Below are 19,335 nucleotides of genomic sequence, written 5' to 3' on the forward strand. Positions count from 1 at the left end.
AGGTGAATTAACTAGGCTGTGTAACACGTCCAGACAGTAGCGGTGTACGCTTCATTGTTGGTGGTTGTAATTCAGCAGAAGAAGCAGATATCAGGAAACAAACAATTGAAGGGACATTAAGGTTTTTGACTCTTTTTTTCTTTTAACCCATTCTTCTGGTGTCCCGTTTGATTTCATTTTATTTAATTTATTTAATCATATATTTTTTTTCATTCCTAATTTTATTTTCTATTGTGTTTTGTTTGTATTTTCTTTATTTCAGTTTAACATCGTATTTAACCTTCCAGTGTTTTGTTTTCCTGAATACAGTCGGTGAGGTTTAGGACAGCGCTTTAGAGACACTGTTTTATGTTTATGTGTGACTCAACCTGATCTCACAGATGCACATGAAGTAATTACGAGGTTATTTAACTTATTATAACACTTATTTGCATCTTCACGGCGCAGGACTATGGACATCAGGGAGATGTTGAGTCAGTGGTGGAGCTTTGTCTGATACGTCATGCAGTGTCTGCACGACATGCTATCTGATGTCAGATTTTAGTCATGCCAGAGTTTTAGCCACCGGAGGATTTTTGTTTTTTAAGTTAAGTTTTTCTTCATTAAAACCTTTTTACCTGCATCAGTCTGCCTCCCGCCTCTTAAAGCCTGCTCTTGGGTCCTCATCTCCGTGACACAAAAGTTATGATTTCTTATGAAGAAATATTTTATCTATGATATCTAGTGTAATTTTACTAAGTTAACTATGGTACACTATGAAAGTTTTGCTCTCTATTAATGTAATTTTTCAGTGTGTGCAGATTTCTCTGTTTTTTTTTTTTTGTTTGTTTTTTATTTTGTTTTTTTTGTTTTTTTGTTTTGTTTTTTTCAGATAATCAGATCATTTTGAATGAACCTGACCTGGTTTCATTTACGTGATAGAAAAGATCATTTCATTCTCCTGTTATCAGTTCACCACCAATATTAGTTTTGATAAGAAGAAAGTGAAACACTAAACAATGGCCCACTGGCCACAGGGAAGACTACATTTTCTTCCACTTATCCATGATCAGCAGCCAAAACAGGGAAGCCGTGAATGGGTGAGTAAGTGAGTGTTATTATTTCTGTGAGAGGAGGTTGCGTGGGTTTGTGGTGTTGGGAGACTTGATGGGTAAGGATGTTTTTCTTTTGTTCATTATGTGTTAATACAAAGCACTTTGTGCCACAATTTCTTTGTATTAGATCAGCTGAAACACTCAGTTTTTTAAAATACAGGTTAAAGACCCACCTGTTCTCTGCATTTCAATAGTTTTTATTTAAAAAGTCTAAATCTTGAATGAATGAATGAATGAATGAATGAATGAATGAATGAATGAATGAGTGAAACTTTATTGTCATTGCAACAGATGCAACAAAATTTTTTCCAGTACAAACCCTTCCAAAAGTAGACAGCAACATATAAACTAACAAGATCAGGCAGATTGAGGCAGCAGCCGCCGTGCAGCGCGCCATTTTTACAGATGGAAGAGAAAACATGAGGGAGAGTAACGGGATGAGGCTAGAAAAAAAAGGCATCTCTACACTGGGCTTGACGGGCCCAGTGTAGAGATACAAAAAAAAACACACACCTCGGTACATGAAAGCACATAATTCAGACATCCACAACAGAAGAAACACATGGCAGGTGGGGAGAGGGGTCTCCCAAAGCAGCTAAGTGTGGACGCAGCTGAACTCAAGCGCATCCAATCAACCTGCTGCCCGGGAGTGGAGGGAGGGGGGAAAGGGTCCAACCAAGGCAGTGAAATCATGGGGGAGGTGTGTCTGTAATAGTGTTTTCTGCTTGTGTGCATGCTTGTGTGTGTAGTAAGTTTATGGAAGTAAGTGAGCCTTTGAACTTTCTCCCAGTTCCCTTCTCCAGTCTCTGCCCCAGATGATAGTGGGGCGACCTTAGGAGCTGATCCAGGAAAGGTCCACAGCCCGAGAAGATGGGAGGGGGGGAGGATGGGGGCAGAGCATCCATCTGCATAACATTTCCAGGAGAACTTGACAACCAGCCATCCAAGGCCAGTACAGGGAGCCAGATTAAGATAACAGCATTTGTTTTGCATGTTTCGTCTTGAGTCTCTCAGTGGTCTCGCTGGCTACTTCAATTCAAATCTGTTTCTTTTTAGCTAGAATTTTTAAACGTGATCATGTTTTTATGCTGTCTTTCGCCACACTGGAACTTTATTTATTGCATTTTATCTTTTTTATTTTAGCTTTTTCTTTCTGTTTTTATTTAATAATTTTATTTCTTTTAATCCTTTTTTTATTGCTTTCTGCTGTAATGTTTTATGTTTTATGTAAAGTACTTTGAATTGTGTTGTACATGAAATGTGCTATACAAATAAATTTGCCTATTAAAAAATACTTCATAAATAAAAATTGATTGACTCTCACTCAATCGCTTTTATTTTTGATGATCCATTGGTACACATTTTCCACAACATTGTTTAATTTTACTAAAACTGTTGCAAATGAACCAATATCTTTGCGTAAATAAACATCTGATTACAAGTTAAGGGGAAGTTCTTGAAATGCTTGATTAATATGGGCCCACATTTCTGTTATTTTCACAGATGGAAATAACAACGATTTGTTGGAATGATGTTATATCTCACACTTGTCTGTCGCATGTCACTTACCAGCAGAGTCGTGTTATCATCTCCAAGTGGAGCTGAAACATTCAAACCCAGAGCAGATGCTGGAGAGGGAAAACAGAAGCTGTTCGGTTACTGTGCACCACAGTTTTCTCTGACCAAATTCCAGTATCATCGCCATCACTATATACACTAGAACTTACTTTTTCAGACAGCATCCAGAAATGAGGCAGAAAAAGAGAAGATATACAAAAATCATCACAGGTAAGTCGTCGTAAATTTGTCTCTAAGGACAAACTTCTCTTGATGTAACAGATTCTGTGTGGATGTTACAGACTAAACTTTTCTTCTCTAAGAACGCTGTAGTTTTTTCCTGATAGCGATATCACTCCTAAGTCTCTGACTCGACACATGATTAATTGAAGTGAGCATATGAGCAATCCAAACTCCTCTGAAGGGCGTAAATCAACATTAGACATGTTTATATGGACACAAGTATTCGGATTCAAAGCCTGATCAAAATAAAAATGCTTAATGTGAACAAACCAACCAGAAGATTCTGATCATTCACACTGATTCGGATTAAAATTTCATTACGATCAAAGAGAGTTTTTCCAATTGTTGTTCCAATCTCTGGCAATGAAAGCGCTTATTCTGAATATCAGGTAGAAATGATCTGTACTGTGCGTGTCTGTGACGTCTGCCGTATGGCTTGTAATGCACTGTTCACTTTACTCAGTAAAGTTTATTCAAATAAAAAGACTAAAACGGAGCTTGTTACTGTATGATACGAATACTTTTCTTAAAATTTTTAAATAATTTCAAATTATTAAGGGGTCGAGGAACTAAAACCGATAAGACAGCAATAAATATGGGAAATAACTGGTTCTTCTTCTGTTTCCTGACAGTCAGACAGCGGTCCAATTCTGCGCATGCCACCATTTTTTATTCCAAATCAAACATGTGATGATGTAGAGGCACATCATGTTGGAATAACACTAGAGGTCTAGTCAGAATTGTGACCTGACTGAAGAAATTTTGTGCATGAAAAAACAGATATTGTTCAATACCTGTGGATTTTATTATGGTCACTTGCAGGTTTTTAGTCTCTAAACAAAACCTTAAGGTTCCTTCAAGTCAGAGATGTAAGAGGAATATCTACATGTTTTTTTTTTGATAAGTAACTACCTGGTCCCTGCAGATGAAACAGAAGTTAACTAAAAAAGCCTCTACAACTAACAGCCTGCATAAAATATGGTATGCACATACAGGCCTGTGTGTGTGTTTGTGTTTCTAATCCAGATTTAATAAAGCAGACCAGCATCACATCTGAGAATATCTAAACTTGGAGCACCAGGACAGTGACACATCAACATTACAAGCATATGGAATTGATCATATCTCCCTTTCTATATGTGGGAAAGTGAGCTGCAAGCCTAGATGGCAGAGTTGAGCCAAGGGGGCGGAGTCTATGAAAAGGGGGCGGGGCGTTCACTCAGGTCTTTCTCCCTGATGCACCACACCTGAGAGCAGCATGTAGCAGAGGCCTTTCTCTGGTGGAATTTAACACTCAAGATAAAACCTTGAGTATTGGCAGGACACAAGGTATGCCTAAGCAGCAGCAGCAACATATGACCTCCTTCATTAATTAGAATGTAAGCATTTATTGATTTCATGCATACATTGTTTTAAATCATTTCAGTCACCTCCATGCACCTGCAGGACTGAGAGAAAGGTGTGGGCACCTGTGCTTTGACCAGGTTTGTTTTTCTTTCATTTCACATTGTCTGGACAATTTGAGTTTTATTTTATGTTGATTACTTTTTATTTATAGTTCTTTTGTTAGGAACATTGGAGTGCTAACCACTGTCTTCCCACTCTTAGTTCTTCTCTGTATTTGTTCAATTGATCCATTGGATGGGCCGCTTGTGTTTTTGTTTTGACATTGGACTATAATAAATGAAGGGGTCGAAGTGGTCTCTGCATGTGTTTTGTTGGGTTTTAAGGGTTATCATTTGGTTGTTTGTCTAATTCCATGCATGGTAGTTTGGTTTGTAACACTGCCCTATCTGAACTCCCCCAACAATATAGCATATAGCATTCTTATTTTGTTTCTTTTGTTTGGTCCATTTATCTGGTCTAAAGTCTATCAGAACAGAAATACTGTCCACCCTCTTTATAGGATTTTATTCTGTTTATAAATAAATAGTTCTTTTTAAATATGGTGGTCTCTTGTTCCAGTTCATTCTGAGGCCAATAGCACTTGGTCAAATATAGGAGGTGGTGATAAACAAGACAAACTCAACCAAATATAAATATAAACTATTTGTGTAAATGGTTCTGTGAAAAATGATGAGAATGATGTCTTTCAGAAATGGTCAAGTTGTGCTGCTTGTGATGCATTGTTGTATTGTGTGGGTGTTTTTGTGGTCTAAAAGACTGTTTCCTGACATTTTAGATGATGCCATGTCCTGGTGTGACAAGGTATCCATGTCTGTAGTTTTTTCTGTTTCCTCTGGGAGGAAAATTGTTGATGAAAGTTCCATTATAGGTGAAGAATTCCACTATAAAGACACCTTGAGCTCATTTAGTATGTTTGACACCATGGGCTGAAACGTGTTGGTGTTTTTGAAGGTCACTATGACTATGCTGAGGAAATGAAGGCATTTTAGTTGCTTTTAAAGGAGAATGCCTTGGAGTTTTTTGGGCTATCTAGTCTTTTCTACCCTTCCAAAGAGACAAGACAAGAACTGGTGAAATTCCTATTTCTGATCTCATGATGGATTCCACAGATGGGTTTTTGACTGTTTGATCATAACCAACACGACAGAAATTGACCTTGATACCATTAAAGTGATAAGTTGTTATTCTTGTGTGTAGTTTACCAGTTTAATTTCAACTGGCACAAAAACAAATTTAATCAGTTTTATTCCTCTGCTATATTTAATGAAAGATGTTTATTATACTTAATGTATGACAAATTATGCATTTGGAAGAATGACGCATATGACTGTATAGCTGTAAACCTGAGCTTGACTTTGATCCCAAACATTGATGTTTCAGTCTGTTCACCTTAAATTAGTTTCTTTTTTTTATTCGTTTGCAGAGTTATTTGGTTAAGGTTTTGGCAAAACCAGTCAGATCATTTTTAAACTTTGGGCAGTCAGACAAGTTTTTTCCCTTATTTACATCATTAACAATAAGTATGTCCAAAATAGTTAAATTATTCCTTTTGTGCCATTTTCAACATTTGTTGGCTGCATCTTTGAATATTTGATCTTTTATTTTATGCACCATTTTGGGAGATAAAACCTCAGTAATGTTTATTAAATTTAATAAATTTTCCTTGGCTAGTCATAAAACTACAGAGCTCCCTTAGAGAAAAAACTATCTGCGAATACAGTCAATAAATAGATTTTGGAACTTATTAATAAGTGTGCACACAGACTGAGAAAGCTGTCTTTCATCTGAAAATGTGGGACATGAAATTTTATCCCCATAAACTGTATGATATTACAATCTTTTTCGGATTACAGCAGCTCTCATTTAGCTACAGTAGCACAGTGTTTTAGTCAGTTTTTTTCACATCTTCTGTGGCGTTCAGAGCATTTATTAGAAAAACAGCCATGTTTATAAAATTTGAAGACTCACCCTGGTCTGGAGCGATGCATTCACACTTGTAGGCTGTGATGTAATCAGGCTTGAAGCCCCGGTTGATTGGGTAATATTTAAAGCATCCTACCTGTGGAAAACAGAGCAGGTTGCTTCATGTTAAAGAAATTTTCATGTTAATTTATTGGACATCTGCAAATACAACACCCACCATTTTCTTGATGGCATCAGAGATAAAAATGAAGGAGATGAGGCTGGAGAAGCCCTCCTCTGTGAAGCGGGTCATGTATTTGATGATGTAACTAGCGTCTGAGAGAACCAGCAGGAAACACTGCAGACACGAGTGAAGCCCGATCCACAAACGTAGCTCCATGTAGTCTACATTGTTGTTCCTGTGAACACGGTTAAAGCATGTCAAGGAACTACTGTTTTGCATGATATTTGTAAAGTTTACATGATTTGGCATATGTTTGTCATACTTGCTGAACTCGTAAAGAAGTTTCTCAAAGATGAGAATGGGTCCAGTTGAACTGAGGATGATGAGAGGTTGTCCACCAAACACACAGAAAACGGTTCCAGCTAAAGCAGTGCCAAGAAAACTCTCCATCACTCCCTGAAAGCAAAAGATGGGGCAGTCAGACAGACACGCCTGTGAAATGGGGGAATGTAGTCAGATGAAACACTCTGGCAGTCTCAGGATGGATTTGTCATGTTGCAGCTTTAGTGAGGACCTGGTAGTTGTCAGTAGCATCTCCTAGCAGTCCTCCGAAGGTGATGGCATTGGTAATGCAACCCAGATAGATGAAGAGCACTGCAGAGATGGACTGGATATGGAAGCCATCATAGATGTCACTACAGTAAAATGGAAGCTTCCTTTTTATATCCAGCCACAATCCACCGCCAATCCTGGTAAAACAAGACACAGAACAAAGTTAGATTTACACAATTTAAACTAAACTCAACTCAGTGACTGTATAGTCATGAGATGCTCCTCTTAATCACTTGAACAAAATTGATATTTTCTTACAAATGTATTTATTTTAAGTTGGTATCTTACCCGGAGTAGATGGCAGAGTGCCTTTTTAGTTTTGAGAAGCAGAAGATGGGTGGGTGGGAGCTTAAAGGTACTTGGGAAAGGGTCACCAGTGAAACGTTTTCACCATCAAAAACAACTTCAATCTCAAAGATTTCAAAGTAGTTTGGGTGTATTTTAACAACTAACAATTCTGCAGTTTTTATTTAAACTTATTAAACAGCAGTGCATCCATGTAGCAACATGCTCTGCAGTACGTTACAAAACAAGCTGGGCTGCAACCGCATGTTTCAATACGCTTCATTACTCTTTGTAACTTTCTGTAGCAGAAGTAACTCAATGTTCACTCAAGCTGCCTTGAAAGTTTTGAGGATTTAGCTGTTCTTGGTGAAACATTTGTTCTTCTAGTGGCCATGCTTTAAATAGCTTTTAACACACATCCATCAGCAAAACATCGGATTTTCCAAACTTAAAGTGCTCTGACTAGGAAAGACACGGACTACTTCATTATATGTCACAAAAAACCTTGATCACCATTGGCACCATCCATGTTACATAGTTATTCAACTCCCTGTTAACCATGATCGCTGCTCAACATTATTGTTGGTATGTTGCCTTGTTTTCTTTACAGTGTTTCTGCCTAAAACGCTCTTACTTCAATACTTCGTTCATGATTCATGCACCACTGATTCGACTGCTTACTATGGATTTAACATATTGCTAAAGTATTCAACTGAATTAGATTTTCATTTTAATTTGGTTGTTTTTAAATTAATTGAATTTTATATGGCAAATCTTTTCAGTTGTATATTTCCATATTTTGGTTTCTTTCCCTGTTTAACAGGACTTTTTTTCATGTAACTGCCTTGCATTTCAGGTGGCCATCTGTCTTCTTTCTTCTTAGCAAACAAGCCAGCCTTGTGTTTGGAAAACAATGATCCTACTATTAATAACAGTCAACTCTTACAACAGCCTAAAAACGGATATAACTGGTAAACTGCTTCTTTTAGCCGTTAGCTGTTAGCTGCTAGCTGACTTCCTAACAATTTATTTATACTGTTAATCTGTACTTTTACTTTTCAATGATGAAAAACAGACACATATACAATGTTTTCAAATTTATTGTGAAAACAAATAATTTTCATTTTGGACCATCTTCACCATTTCCATTGTTTATAATGTGCAAAGGATTATGGAAACGTTAAAATCCGAGATTACAGAGAGGCCTCCTTGAAATGCTCTAATATCATGGATCACTGACATAGAGAGAGTTCTTTGGCAAAATTTTATGACAGTTCCTGACGTTTTTCACACCTACTTTAAGTTTGTTAATAAGCCCAACCTCAGTTCAGTTCTCATTAACTCCACTCAGTATTTTAATGTTTTGGTTTTCTCTGCTACTCAACAGTTTGCCATGTTTTCTATTAATTTGTTGTCTTTGTTTTTCTTGTTCCTGTTTCTTTTTGCACTTTGTTTGGATTAATATTTAGATTATTCATTTAGCTCTACTGGACATCCTGCCTCTGCTGTGCCATTTTCTAAGTTTAGAAAAGTTACTTTGAGCTCTTTTCTTATGGTTTAGGTCTAAAGTTTTGGTGGTTTTCATAAAAAATAATTAATAGTCACTTTCTGAGCCAGATCCTAAAAAATTCTTTTCCAGTTCTTTCTTACCTTCCAGTGAATTTCAGCTCCTCTCCGAGCTCATGTGGAGCAGGAAGCTCTTCATCTTCTCCTCCAGCTGCTCCGCCTGCTGTGCCATTCATCTGGCCCAGCTCGTTCAGGTTCAGCACTGACTTCCTATTAAATAGAATGATTAAAAATGATAGATGGTTTTAATTCTGCTATTACACTTATGGAATATAGATGTCAAGATGTTAATTGTACTGTGGAGAACATTGTCCCCTATTAAACTGCAAAAAATATCCAAGAACACAATAAATAGCCCGAAGTGTTAACTTTGACCTTCAGCTTCCCAAATTCCAATCCAGGAATGAGTCCAGTGATTATGCTGGACCAAAAAAATCGTAGGGGAACCACCCCAAACCCAAAGTGCTCCCAAAAGATCCACTAGAAAAGTTCAAGGGCCAGACGACAAATGTAAGGAATTAAAGACGGCAAAAATGTTTACATGCCTTGTTTCTGCAGAAGGAACCTTCTTAGGAGGTTCGATGCGTATTTTAGGGTCCCATTCACCCGGAGGAAGGACAATCACCTCATCCAGAAACTCATCAACACCTGCAATCAGGTCTTCACGCTCTCTTGCTTTGTAGGCAACATCACTAAATAGCTGAAAGTAAAGGAAAAATCTGAACAAATCTGATGCTTTTTAAAAAAAGTCTGTTTCAGACGTTGCTGCACAGCCTCTTACATCATCCACCATGAGAGTAGCAATAGCTCTGCCGATCTCATTGTAGGACTTGGTTTTGCCTTGAGGACCCAGCAGGATGAAGAGAAACCTGCAAGAGGAAAATGTGAAAGAGGCTGAAAAATTCCCTTGAGAGTGAAGACAAGCGAAAGGAAGCAGGGATGCTAACCTCGTTGGCACGGGAACCTCAGTAAGGCCTCCCAGAGTTGTGGCTTGAGCCAAACGTACAAAGGAGACGAATGGTTTCTCCAGAAAATCTACCTCCCCAATCAGGACATTGGAGGCTTCAGCATCTCGAGGAATCTTCTTCATGAACTTGTTCTTCAGCTGGAAGAGGATGAAGAGCAATCGTGTGTGAGGTGTTGCACAATTTCTAGTTTTCTACATTCAGTTCAATTTAGCTTCATTTGTGTAGCACCACCAGCATACCTAAACTTCCTGTAATTCAGTGATGACATTGCTGGTTTTGTTTTTTATTTTCAAAAAGGGACAGTTTATAATGAAAAAATGTATATATGAAAGATTATAGCAAAGCTTATTTCCATCTTTAGTCCATAAAAATGCTCCATACCTCACAGAATGAAAGATCTTGAAAAAAATGGAAATCAAAAAAATACTAAAGGATTAAGAAAGGCTCTAAATTCAGAGTGTGGAGCAGGAAACTTTTTGTATACCTCAGCAATACAAACATCAAAGAACCTGGCTAATTTGATAACAGACATTCATTTATTCATAAAGTCCACTAGTACTAGGCTTTGTACTTCATGTGAATATTATTCAACTAAGCTCATTGTAGTGAAATGTGCATGCCACTTTTTAATCTATAAGCACATTAACTTTGTTAAATCGTACCAAATATGTGTTTTTCTTGGGTTTAATTCTGTTTCATACTCGCCACTATTCAGTTAAGAGGTAATTCTGTTTTGTAACTTGCAGCAATTGTTTTTAAAAGTGCAAGAATAACAGAACGCAGACACTAATTCTGCATGTCAGCTCATTCTGCACAGTTCAAAGCAAAACCATCAACAGCAAATTGGGTAATTCCACAACTATTTGGCCCCTGAAGTTATTCCATGTGCTAACTTCATCTCCAGGATTTAAAGAAAAATAATAAAATTAAACATTTATCCACATAACATACACAACTGTGCAATGTGGCACTAAAAAAGACTGTTTTCAATAATATCAGCTGCACACAATAAAATGACCGCACAACACTGTGCTGCAGCTCGTTTCTCTTCCTCCTTCACCAAGGAAGCACGTGGCAGTGGAGTGGTGGGTGCTTAAATTAAAATCTCTTTATAATCTGTTAATGCTGCTTTCAGAGTCAATTCACCAGCTGGTCCTCTTTCACTCTAACTTCTCCCTCCTAAGAACCTACAAACAAGACACTCCATGAACTGATTTTAGAATAATCTGTGCTTTCTATCCACAGCTTTTGTTAGCGATAGTGTGTTTTTGCTATCCTAGGATGTTACGTTATGCCACCCTATGACTGTAAACTTGTCAGCTTAAAGAAAGAAAGATAAAGGTGTTAATTCAGGGTCTGTGAAAAAACAATTCATGTTACTCAATAATTACTCAGTGGTCACATGTCTGAGTGACTTTCTCACTTTCTTTGAAGTTTGTGAAGATATTTATCCATGTGACACACAAACACCAAATGAGTGCTGCTGCTTAACTACAGGCTGAGGTGGTCTCAAGACTGATGTATTTATGCACATCGGCAGGTATTCAACAAATCTTTACAGGTAAATTTAGTGAATCTAAGTAAGACATAGTGTGTGTGTATATGTATGTATGTGTGTGTGTGTGTGTGTGTGTGTGTATATAATTATTATTGTCCATTTATTTAGTTACTGTTTCCATAGGATGACAAAAGGTGAGAGAAATACTTTATTTACAGAACAGGAACTTCAAAAATATGGTTTCTGATGCTCATCAAGCTGGAAACAGTTAGAAATCCATCTTCAGACTAATAGTGTACAGTTTAGACAATCAGCATTACCCTATACCTGAGGGGATGAGCAACAAAACCCATTGAAAGAGCAGGTGTGAAAAATCTAGTAGGGTCCAAAAGGAACTTCTACATTATCCATTAAATTTTACTTAACTGTGTGGAAACACAGGTATTGATGGAGCAAGGAGCTCTGGCAGAAAATGTCACAGTTGAATGGTTAATGACTTAAATCTCAAGAGAAGGCAAGTTATGCAACAAGACGAGCCATTTCAGCAAAAAGTCATAAAAGAATAATTAATGTTTCAGTAACCACAAAATCTTATGAACCATTGGATCTATTTGACGAATCTCATCAACAGGAGAGAGAAAGGATGCTGAAAGACAAATAAGACTATAATGTTTCTACAGGACATAAATCAGGATATAAATATGATAATAAATATAAATATGTTTGGGGTCATTTATGTCCAGAAATGCAGGAATTCTAACTCTGAAGTGCTCAAAAACTCTAAGTTAAATGTGTTTTGGCACAAATCAAAAGCAGGCAGTGACAGTTGTAAGATTTTTCACTGTTATCCTACTCTGGGGGGGAAAAATTAAGCTCATGATAACAGGAAACAATCAATCTGCACACACAGTTTTCGGTACAAACTGAATGTACTACACAGTTGAACAAATTCTCATCTAAGCCACCAGGCTGTGTGGATTAGTGGGATTAAGTGGTTCTGATGGCTTTGTGAAAGTTCTCATAAAGCCTAAAACAGAAACACTGAAAAAGGAGGGTGAAAACTCTGATAACTGCATTAAATAGTATTATAAATTAGTATAACTCTAGGTTATTTTCCTATAGAATACATTAGCTGCAACTCAGAAAGTAACAATGTGTAAAGTTGAGCAAATGAAGGGTCTGGCATCAAAGCATCGAGCAGAGAAAACATTTAAGGAGATTGCAAACTGGGTTAAGAAGTGTTATTAAAAACTGGAAGGTTGGTAGGGAACCATTGTCTTCCAGGAAGAAATGTGGTCTGAAAAATCAAAATTTTTGGTGACATTAAATCAAAGAAAAACAACAGTAGAACTCAGGGCTGTGTTTTTAATTGTGAAAATAACATTTCTACATGAACAATGTGAAGGAACTCAAGGGATTTGGACTGAACAGCTGTGTAGCCATAAGAAAACCACTAATCAGTGGGTTAACTGGAGAAAAAGGTTTTAATTTGCTAGGGGGCATAAAGACTGGACTCTGGCGCAATGGAAGGTGATGTGGTTTGAGTCTAGATTTACCCTGTTCCGGAGTGATGGGAACATCAGGGTAAGAAGAGGTGAATGATGCCATCATGCCTACTATACAAGCCAGGGGGCAGTTTATGATCTGAGGTTGCTGCAGTTGGTCAGGTCTAGGTTCAGGTCAACATTACGTGTCCAAAGAATGCGGTCAGCTGATACCTGAATATACTGAATGAGCAGGTTATTCCATCATTCCTGATGGCACGGCCAAATTCCAAGATAACAATGCCACGATTAATCTGGCTCATATTGTGAAATATGAGTTCATGATGTTTATTTGCTTTGGTCCATCTGCAAATAGGAGCTAAATTAAAATTATTCTAATGTTTTTATTTATATCTTATCACAAGTTTTTGGGAGAAAAACACTGTCTGGATCTAGCTTGTAAATGGCTGTAAAGAAGTGAACTCTCAATCAACCCCATGTTTTTAAATGACTGAATTTTTTCAGTAGTAAATTCCATTAAAGCGAGAACAACTAAAAACCACTGTTTAGCTGGAGGTCTGGTTTAATTTTCTGCTTTTAAGGTCCACTTTTGTCCCAAAACACATTGACAGACCTCATTGATGCAGTAGGTTTTTTTCTTTACCGTTAAAACAAACACTGCAGTTTGTTTTGATTCAGTCTCACATGCAGCGTCCTGCTGACCCAAATACTTCAATGCATTAACTTGCTGCTGAAAATAGTCTAAGCTATTTTCTACTGTTCGAGTAATGTTGGCTAAAAACTGAAGGACCTGGCAGTTTAAATAATTACACCACTTGTTAACTGTAAACATTTAGATCTTAGAAGCCAATCACAGGGATCTGAACTACAGACAGATGGCCTAACACATTGACATGCTATAATTATAACATAACTGTTATTAGAATGATTCTAAATGAACAATTATGACAACTAAATTATTTGCTTAAAGATGGTTTCCATGGTTTGAGGTCACGCATACAAATGCATGTTTTTGGGTATCACATAATCATTATGGGAAGATTTTCCTTTTAAAACTATTGTTCACACCTTTTTGTCATTTTGAGGCTTAAACATGTTGTTGGGATTACGCTTTACTCTATACACTTCTGTCCTCAAAACATTGTGTTTCTGACTCATTCAGAAGGCACATTGACATTTGTTAGAAAACATTTCTGAGTGCACTATCCAGAGGCTGAGAAACTAGATTTCACTGCTTTTATTGTAGCTCAGAGCACCATGTGACAGTTGCATTTTACTTTGTGGCATCACATCACAAACCAGCAACTGGATATCAACACAATGGCTGTTTAGAACATGCACCATGGCTGATTCAGCAAAGAAATGCATGAAGACATTATTGGAGGATGCAAAGAAAAGACAGAGAAAGTAACGGAGCAAGAGTCAATATTGGACTGTAGTTTTTACTGGCTGGGGAGAGCTCAGAAAAGAGAAGATGCAGAATGGATGAACAACTGGCCATCGTTAGAGGTCATCGAAGTGTGAGAATATGCCAAAGTTTAGTAATGACAATTTAAATGAAGACTTTGTAGCTTTCTGACTTTAAAAATACATGTTTTGGACTTGTTTTGATGGCACAGTGATGTTTATTTCTGGAACAGACGTTGCCCAGCAGCATCCTGAGGCTGAGAAACCATTCTTTACTTCTGGGATGACTTCTGCTTTGAGCATGAACCTCACACACTAGCAAATGGACGTCAACATACTGGCGGTTTTGAATGCACAGCATGGCTGATTTATCAAAGAAATGCAAGTGAACATTATCAGAGGAAGAGAGGAAAGGAGCCTGAAAGGGTCGGAGCAAGAGAAGACGAGTCAACATCGAATAGACTTTTACTGGCCGGAGAGAGTTCAGAAAACATGATGCAAGATGGATGCTAAGTTAGCCATCGGTAGGGGGTGCCTGACTGAGAAACTCTGCCAACATTCAGTCATGATTATAAAAAGGAACCACAGTATAGTGGTTTAAGTCATATTTATCTGAGTCCAGATTGTTCTTGTAACCAGTGAGATTTGCACACACCCCAGTGTTAGTTAAGGAGTTCCACAGGGCTCTATACTTGGTCCAAGTCTTTTAGGTTTATGCTAGGAAATGTCATTGGGTGTCTGTTCTGATAGCCAAACCAAGCTAAGAGCTTAATCAGAGTTATCTTACAGGTAATCTAAAAGAATGGACTTGAAAAAAATGTCATAATTTGCACAAACTAAATACAATTTGTTTACATCTTTAAACAGGGCTATCATATTTAAAGCTTTAATCCTATAGTAATTAATATTTGGACCCTCTAATATTGCAATACTAAACACAGATAAAGTACACAAGTAAGCCCATAGTTACACCACCACAAAATGATGTAAAAACAATGTACCTGGTCAGAGCTGGGTGTGTCAGAAATATCATTCATGCTTCGGCTCTGAGCAGGATCTGTAAATGAAGCGCATATTTATTTCTGGTACTAGAGACACATGCTGGGTTAGATTAAAAGGTAAAAGACCATAGAGTTCAAGGTTTGTGGTTTGTTTCAATTAAAAACATTTATTTAGCAACTGCTGAAATAAAAAGGTAATTTTGTGTTGTTCAGTGGTGAGAGGCAGGTGAGAAATTCACTATGACCATCTGTTTCTGTGAAGGATTATATCCCAATGGCTCACTTTTTTTTTTTCTTCAGCAGATTTGCTAGCAAATAAAATCGAACATGAGTGAACAATAACATACCACACAGAGACTGAGAAAATCCTCTAATAATCCCCTTCACCCAGATGGCTCCACAAAAGAAATTAGCAAAGGTACACACAATAGGACAAAAAATCTCTGAAGTAAACACACAGAATGCTCAACACATAATAATCATGGTGAATATATATATATAGATGGACACACACGCACACAAAAAGCAATCTCAAGCCTTGAAATCATGCAGTGGCTGGAAGTTAGCTCAGGTCAAGGCTGATTTAGGAGAAAAGCAGTTGAGTTAAGAAAGTGAAATCTGGAAGAATAAACTCTGGCTGCTGACTGAGTGTATCAGTGATAGAAGATCTTAAACTTGAGTAAAAGTACCAAAATACCACTTAAAGCTACTGTGTAGTGTGCAAATGTAATAATCATTAAATGAATGTTGTGAACACTTTGCACTGAACCCTTACATTTTTTTTTTTTATTATAATACTTGGCTTTATGTGTGTACTGTACGTACATAGATAGTGTATGTCTGTGTGTTTGTGTGGTGTGTTGAGACTCACTAAGGCGCCCAAGGCTGCTTGACTGCCGAGAGCGTAGGTCTTCTGTGGAGCGGTGGATCCCAGAAGCTGAACTAGTACTACGACTCAGATTAACCTGAGGACTACGGTCTGACAGAGCAGCAGCAGCAGATGTGAAAACAATGAGCACAGAAGAGGTGATTTTACGAGGAAAGGTGAAACAGGTGGTGATCAACATGGCAGAAAACAAGGAAGCATTAGGATGTACAGTAATCAGACACTTAGTTAGACTTTGCTGATTGGTAATTGAAGATGCCTACACACAGCATATACACTCACTGGAGGACGTGTTGGACTTTCCCATGTCCGCCAGTGAGCGATGGATTGGTTTCTTGGTTTGGTGACGATGCTTCCTGAGCAACACAAAAATGATCTTCTCCTTCAGATCCGGAGAAACGAGGCCGTCCGCTATGTGTTGATCCACAATGTCCTCTGGAGTAAGAATTTACATCTCATCAACTAGACTGTTTGACATCTGATAAATCATGAAGGTATTTATGTATATGTGCCATTTTTTCATTCTGGAAACACACACATTTTAACATAAACTAAAGTGAGGAAATTTCTGTTTGGTCGATTATTGACCATTTTTACATTTTATTTATTTTACACTATCAGGGACCTCAGTACTATGTAGAAGATCCATATGTAGCCACAGCAGCTTGATACCTCCTCCTCATGCTGGTCTGGTCACATTTTGCTGTGGGGTGACTGACCAGCATGGGTGTGTTGGTGACGCTGACACTTACAGGACAACCAAGCTGAACACATGTTCATCTGGGTTGAGCTCTGGCCTCATGGCAGGTCATTCCATCCTCTCCATTCCCAAATCCTGGAGGGACACTCTGATGGATCCTGGCTCTGTGAGGGACAGCGTTCTCATCCTGGACGGTGAAGTGAGGTCCCAGATTCTGGAGATACAGGACTACCACTGGCTCCAGAATCTCATTTCGATATGTCTATCAGGTGTCAGTCAAACATCTCTGACTGGCACACACCTGGTAGCACCTGAATCTCAAAACAAGAGTGACCAACAGGAGAATATTTGGGGATTTTGGCACATTTTTACCCTACATTTATACCTCATTGTAAAGGTAACTAATCAAGCTTTCTAACAATGTATATTACAACATCAACTTGCATTACTAAAGGAGAGAAATAATTGGCCAAACACAAATTTCCTCAGTTTTTTTAAAGAATGGCTTCAGTTTGCTAATATGTGCAAATATTTACAGAAGGGTGCAAAAGTCTTGAGCCATTCCTTATTTGTTTTATATTTTCGGGAAAACTGGAAATAGCAGCAGCATTTTATTGAAACATGTTTGGACATCAAGGGAAATATATAAAACAAAAACTAAAGAAATGAGAAGTTGATTATAATATAAATTAGTAGCTACACAATTAAACATAAATACATCTTATGTTTAATGAGTCTCCTTATAGAAATATTTTAGGCTAAAGGCTTGCAAGCTTGCATAATCAATATGTTCAAAAGGTTTTACTTCTGAAACATTGGGGTACTTTACAATCACCTGGTGTTGTTTGGAGCTATAAGTTGTTAAACAGGCATTTTGATTGTCAATAAGTTACTGGGGACAGCAAAATGAGCTATCACTGGTGATGTTTGTTATTCATGAAAGAAGATTTTGGTTGGATGTTTGCAGGAATCTGCCCAGATGTGACTCCATAAACTGACATTGCACCAGGTATGTTTCATTTTAATTCCTAATTTTTAGTCTACTGTGTGACTGACCCACAATCTGTGGCAGTGAGTAGCCTTCCAGGTCGAGCAGAATACTTCCTGTTTGTAGACAAGTCCTGAGCTCAAACAGGCTGTGGAGGGTCAATGTGGAAACATGAGGCTTGCTCCATCTTTCGCCTCCCTCCTCCACTTTCTCCTCAAACTTCACCCACCTACACAGGACAAAAAAGTGTTGAAACTGCTGCTCAGTGAATGCAGTCCTGTTTTTTTGGCTTTTGAAAGACAGATTTATTGATTTGTCTCAGCCCAAGAGTATCAATCAACAGGAAGCTGTTACATAACGGCCACTGCTTCAGTCACATGTAGTGTTATAGTCTTACTACTGAAGTCTCAAATCCAACCTTCAACCTTTAAATCATATCAAAAGTGACCCCAAATCCTGAAGTAATGAAAGCCCTAACAATCCTGAATGTGAGTATACGTGTGTGTTTGTACCTCGCAGACTCTTTCCACTCCAATTCATCCCCCTCATGTTGTAGCGTATCCATCTCAGTGAATAATGTGGGTGTTGGGGTGCCATCATCTTCCCCCAGTATTTGGCGAAGCCGATCTGCAGCAGGGGAAACTAAAAGACAGTCAGTTTCAGATTTTTAGAAATTCTAGGGGCAATTAGTACAAAAAGCAACTAAAATGGTATGGACGTGTTAAAAAACTAATGTTGTTTCATGAAATGACTCATTTTCTTCAAAAAACAAAACCATTTTTTTTTTCTCGATTAAATTTAAAGTTCCCATCAACCAGCAAACAGTAGCTATTTACACAATTTCACTAAAACCAAGGCTAAGATGGCTTGACTTTGACTTTTTGCCTTGCTTATATAAGGCTTGCTTGTGGCTACACGGGACGAAATATTGATTGGTCTCCTTATTTGGTTCAGCCCAAAGACTTTATATAAGAAGTGGATGTTACCATCTCTGCAGTTTTGGAGCCAGAAGTGACCATATTTGGACAAGAGGGTGGAGCTGGAGAGTGACACTTGAAAACCTGCATTACTTTATATATTGCCTATAAAACAGGAAATAGTTGCACTTTATATAATTTCTTTAAGCAGTCTTCAGGAATAGTTTTCCAGACTTCTTAAAGGCCTCTCTCTTCTTAAAACCTGGAGGACTTTTGCTCAAGAAAACTTTAAAAAGATTAGAAAAATGTGTGGCTGCTTGGATGCAACAAGGCAAGGCAAGGCAGTTTATTTGTATAGCACATTTCATGTACAGGACAATTCAAAGTGCTTTACATAAAACAAAAGCATTACAGATAATTAGAAAGAGTAAAAGGCATCAACACATAATCACAATAAAATAATAAATTACATTAAAATGATTAAAAGCAAGATAAGTAAAAAAAAAAAGTTACCGTGCAGATTTCATGCATAAGCGCATGAGAAAAGAAATGTTTTTAACCTGGATTTAAAAATGTCTACATTTGGGGAAAGTTTAATCTCCACTGGCAGTTTGT

The 19,335-nt window shown here is 37.7% G+C and overlaps 1 protein-coding gene across 1 annotated transcript in view; it reads right to left on the reverse strand.

The window, feature by feature from the left end:
* The window catches only part of slc4a5b (solute carrier family 4 member 5b), a 30,459-nt gene extending 12,020 nt beyond the window's left edge, over positions 1-18,439 (reverse strand). The window contains exons 1-14 of the mRNA XM_041969784.1: positions 18,316-18,439; positions 17,872-18,032; positions 16,398-16,550; positions 16,101-16,208; positions 15,230-15,285; positions 9,798-9,955; positions 9,632-9,719; positions 9,396-9,550; positions 8,935-9,060; positions 6,962-7,136; positions 6,710-6,843; positions 6,442-6,622; positions 6,270-6,360; positions 2,664-2,722 (exon numbers count right to left, since the gene is read on the reverse strand). Coding sequence (XP_041825718.1) covers positions 2,664-2,722; positions 6,270-6,360; positions 6,442-6,622; positions 6,710-6,843; positions 6,962-7,136; positions 8,935-9,060; positions 9,396-9,550; positions 9,632-9,719; positions 9,798-9,955; positions 15,230-15,285; positions 16,101-16,208; positions 16,398-16,550; positions 17,872-18,032; positions 18,316-18,368 — 1,698 coding nt within the window. The 5' untranslated portion in view covers positions 18,369-18,439. The remainder of the gene's footprint in view (positions 1-2,663; positions 2,723-6,269; positions 6,361-6,441; positions 6,623-6,709; positions 6,844-6,961; positions 7,137-8,934; positions 9,061-9,395; positions 9,551-9,631; positions 9,720-9,797; positions 9,956-15,229; positions 15,286-16,100; positions 16,209-16,397; positions 16,551-17,871; positions 18,033-18,315) is intronic.
* Positions 18,440-19,335: the final 896 nt, after the last annotated feature.

Source organism: Melanotaenia boesemani, chromosome 19, assembly GCF_017639745.1.
Source record: "Melanotaenia boesemani isolate fMelBoe1 chromosome 19, fMelBoe1.pri, whole genome shotgun sequence".
Taxonomy (NCBI): Eukaryota; Metazoa; Chordata; class Actinopteri; order Atheriniformes; family Melanotaeniidae; genus Melanotaenia; species Melanotaenia boesemani.